General features: G+C 54.7%; 1 protein-coding gene across 1 annotated transcript in view; it reads left to right on the top strand.

The window, feature by feature from the left end:
* Positions 1-373: 373 nt before the first annotated feature.
* LOC104490613 (A disintegrin and metalloproteinase with thrombospondin motifs 3-like) overlaps positions 374-4,015 on the top strand; it is a gene marked incomplete at both ends in the record, with an annotated part of 16,732 nt that continues 13,090 nt past the window's right edge. The window contains 2 exons of the mRNA XM_010132922.1: positions 374-401; positions 3,328-3,728. Coding sequence (XP_010131224.1) covers positions 374-401; positions 3,328-3,728 — 429 coding nt within the window. The remainder of the gene's footprint in view (positions 402-3,327; positions 3,729-4,015) is intronic.

Genomic DNA, 4,015 nt, shown 5'->3' with positions numbered 1-4,015 from the left:
CCCGGGGAGGTGCTTCCCGGGTCCCCGGCGTGGAGAGGGAGGAGGGCTGGCGGGATGCTCCCCGCTGCCGCCACCTCTCCTTGGCCGCTGAAGTCACTTTGTGGCACATTGACACGATATACGGAGCGGGGGGCGCAGAGCGAAGGTTTCTGAGCAGCCCCGTTCGTGTTATACCCTGGTAGTGTAGTGGTGGAGCTGCTCGCTTCAGTCAGGGATTTATGCCATCCCTGCAACCAACAGCAGAAACGGTAAAAAAAAAAAGGTGCAATACACAGCAAGTCATTTTTCAGCCTTCTTGAAGCACTCTGCTGTCACATGTCGCGGGGTAACATCACTAACAGCTTTGTGCCCGTGTTTCTTTTCTCTCCTGCAGGCTGGTGAAGAACAACAGATCCAGATAGGTGAGTCTTTGCAACTGCTACTGCTGCCCTCGAAACAGAAATAAAGGCAGTGAGGTTCATGTGCTCAGGTAGCGGGTCATTTAGCTCCGTGGGGTGGAAGGGGCTGCGGGGACCTGGCTTTAGACACTGGTCTTAGACGCTGGTCTCCACCCAAGATGCTCCTGAGCTTACCCGGGTGTGAAATGAGCCTTCAACAACCAGCTGTCGAGTGCGAGCGTGCTCTGGAGGAGCCGTGGCAGTGGGAATGGACCCCAGGCCAGCCTCTTTCCAGTTCTGAGGTTTTGGGTCAGGTTTTGCTGGGAGGTTTTTGTTCAGAAAAGAATTTCAAGTATTTCTTTAAATTTTGGAGGGCTTGTCTCAGTTTCGGGTCTGGCGCTGCCGCCTTCTGGGCTTGGGTTGCTTTCTGCCGCAACCAGTGAATAATGGGAGCCAAGGCGGTTAGGTACATTTCAGCCCCACTGGCAAGCAGACTTTTTTCCAGCGGTATGCTGACCCTGTGCTTTATTTCTAGTCATTTCCAGCAGCAGTGGATTGTATTTGGATTTCAGAAACCATAAGCTACACAGGAACGTGCCTTTCAAATTATACACTACATCAGACAAAATTCTTTCATCTGGAAAAAACCCTCTTGTCCTTTAACTTCTTCCTTTCCTCCCTGGCCCCGGCATAGTCGGGAACGTTTGAGGAGCACAATAACCGCAGGAGAGAGACGGTGCTGCGGGGCAGAGGGTGAGCGGGGCACCCCGTGTTGATGACAACAGTAAAACGGCATTGCCAGGCCCGTCCCCAGACGGGCTGTCCAGCTCCTAAGTCCCTCCTGAGTGTCCCTTCGCACGGGGGGTGCGTGTTCTGATTTGGCCCAGGGCTGGCTGCTGTCAGCAGCTCCTCTGGTCTCGAAGCCTGCAAAGTCACTTAGGAGAAATGAAAGCAGAGGCTGTGAAAATAACCGCAAGGAATGTCTTGAGCTGTCTGTATCCCTGGGACAAGTTGGCAGCGAGGTAAAGGGGCGAGGGCGCTGCAGAGAGGTGCGCTGCCGAGCCTCTCTCCTTGCTGTCTGCTGCTTTTATTGCCCCGGCTTGCAGCGTCCGGTGCTGCGCTGTATGGTGTGGCTGCGTCCCTGCGCAGCTGGGTGGGAATTCTCAAGGAATCCATCCCCCTTTGCTATCTTGTCCTTCTCTCTGGGCATTTCTGCCACCTAAAGGCAGCAAATACGGAGCGAAGGGCGGTTAGGAGGGACCCAGGCAGCAGCTGCTGCGAGCCAGGGGTGTTAATGCTTCAGTTTCGGGTGTATTTGAGGGGGAAAAAGGGCGGACGGCCCTTTTCAGGGAGGGCACCCGATGAAAGAATGGAATGTCGGTTCTTAAGTGCTTCCTTTCAACTTAAACGTTGTGCAACTGGAGCAGCAGTTGAAAGCCAGATGAGAAAAATGAGGAAAATGTGAAGTTAAGCACTTTCTGCCTTGTGCTGTGTTTCTTCTCTGGTCCTTGCTGCGAGCCTTGAATGAGCAGAAGAGGTCAGCTCTGCCGCTTCAGCGGGGGAAAGGGAACACCTAGAGCTGGCACAGCCCCTGCGAAGGCCCTGCTGGCTGTGGAAAAAGGGTAACACAAGTCAGCGGAGGAGCTTCGGTTTCTTCAGCATCCAGTCACGTCACATAGAATTTTAATTGCCTTTGAACAAAAGGCATTTCCTCCTCTAGCTCAGCATTTCGAGGCGCCGCAAAAGGCTTCTGCTGACTCAAAACCCTGACAGTTCTTCTCTCCCATCCTTCGGTCCCACCTTCCTGTGGCTGTTGTAGTGATTCGCAAAATAACTTGGGGTTTTGCCCCTGCGAGCCGGGAACGCCGCTGCGAGACGCGCGAAGCAGCTCCCGGGCTGTGCGGCGGACGCAGGATTTCACGAGCAGACTGTGGTCTCTGGCACTGCACGTCCTGCTTGGAAATGAAAAAAGCCACAGAGGCTCTCGGCGAGGTAGAAGGAGGAATCTCATCGCTGAGTCGCAGCGGACGGGAGGATCTCAGTTCTTCCTGTGACCCAGATAGGAGGTGCAGCCCCGCGGCTCTGTCGCCTGTTCAGGGTGTCTAATTAATAAAAATGAGTTTTAATTCGGTCCCTGCTCTAAGGAGAGAGCTGAGCAGGCTACCGAGCTTCTTCTCTGCTAATTCCCAGTTCAGGCGTGATCCGCACTGGGAGCGGGGAACGCTGAGCTCATTTAATTAAGTGTATTTATTTGAGGAGTTCTCAGTGGCGCTTAGTGGTAGCGGGACCTAGGCGTGGAGATTTTGAAATGAAAAGTGCCAGTGAGATCACCCTGGTGCTGCTTTAGCCGGTTCTCTCGGGAAGGGAAGAGCAAGGGAGGAATTCCTTCTTTTCTCATCAATGCCTCCGAAGAGCAGAGAGGGGGAAAGCTATTTTCTTAGGTTAATGGTGCTATTTTCAGGAGCAAGAGGCTTTCTGGGGGACGGGATCACTTCTGCTAGGAACTGGTTGCCCACAACCTTGTCTGGCCTCACCGTGCAGGTACAAATCTGTGGGTTTCTGAACACTTCAGGGTTTTCTCTGTAAGTTTATGAACACAGTTGTGAAAGCCCTCTCGGTAAAAGCAGTACAAAGCATTTTCCTAACCACAGGAATCCTCGGCTGGGGAGTTTGGAAGGGGAGGTGTGAGGGAGAGGGGTCCTGCACGCACGGCGTCTGATGTCAAGCCTGGCCACGCGGTGGTGGCGGGGTGTTGCGTGGTCAGTGAGCTGCCCCCAGAGTGCTCTCGGGATGAGCACAGCCCAAAAGAGCCGCTGCAGCGGCCTGTGGCCTCGTTGCCTTCGCCCTTTGTTCTGGTGAGGCACACTTCCGTAGCTGCACATCTGCTCTTCCAGCTGGTTCCGTGCCCTCGTGCTAATCTGCGTTTGGTTTGGGGTATTTCTCTTGGCAGAGTTACGGAGGAGCCAACCGAGACCTTACGGGTTAGTGATTCCCATCAGTACCGATGCCGACGGAAGCTACGTCTCCAACATCCTTTCGGCAACTCACCAGCGCCGCTCACCGCGGGAGGTACCCCAGAGCCCCCGGCAGCTGTATTTTAACGTCACCGCCTTCGGGAGGGAATTCCACCTCCGGCTGAGACCCAATGCTCGCTTGGTGGCTCCCGAGGCCGTGGTGGAGTGGTACGAAGACTCTGTGGAACCTGGAGGCCATGGTGGGAACGCGAGTCGGGCTGGGAGCGCTGCGGAGAGGTTGTGGAAACGGGAGCCGCTGTGGACCAACTGCGTGTACGTGGGAGACATCACGGACGTCCCCGGAGCTTCTGTCGCCATCAGCAATTGCGATGGGCTGGTAAGGCTCGTTCCATGGCTTCGTGTCGGGGTTTAACGCTTTGTGCGCAGCTTTTGTTGCTTTTAACTGCACGTTGCTCGCGGTATCACTTAATTTCTTCGATCCCTTGGCAAAGGCCTCGGTACCGGGTGACGCGTACGCTCCTGCTGCTTAATTCTGGGGTGATTGCCCTGAGCCTGAGGAGTCGAGTCCTTAATGTCGCTGGCGTGAGGGCGAGCCATCAAACCTACTGTTTGTTGGTTTCCCTTTTCTCCTTTCACGAGGTGTTTTGAGGCGTATGGTTTTCG

The sequence above is a fragment of the Buceros rhinoceros genome, unplaced genomic scaffold, assembly GCF_000710305.1.
Source record: "Buceros rhinoceros silvestris isolate BGI_N320 unplaced genomic scaffold, ASM71030v1 scaffold17243, whole genome shotgun sequence".
In the NCBI taxonomy this organism is placed as follows: Eukaryota; Metazoa; Chordata; class Aves; order Bucerotiformes; family Bucerotidae; genus Buceros; species Buceros rhinoceros.
The sequence above is the reverse complement of the archived record's forward strand: the minus strand, read 5'-3'. Positions and strand labels throughout refer to the sequence as shown.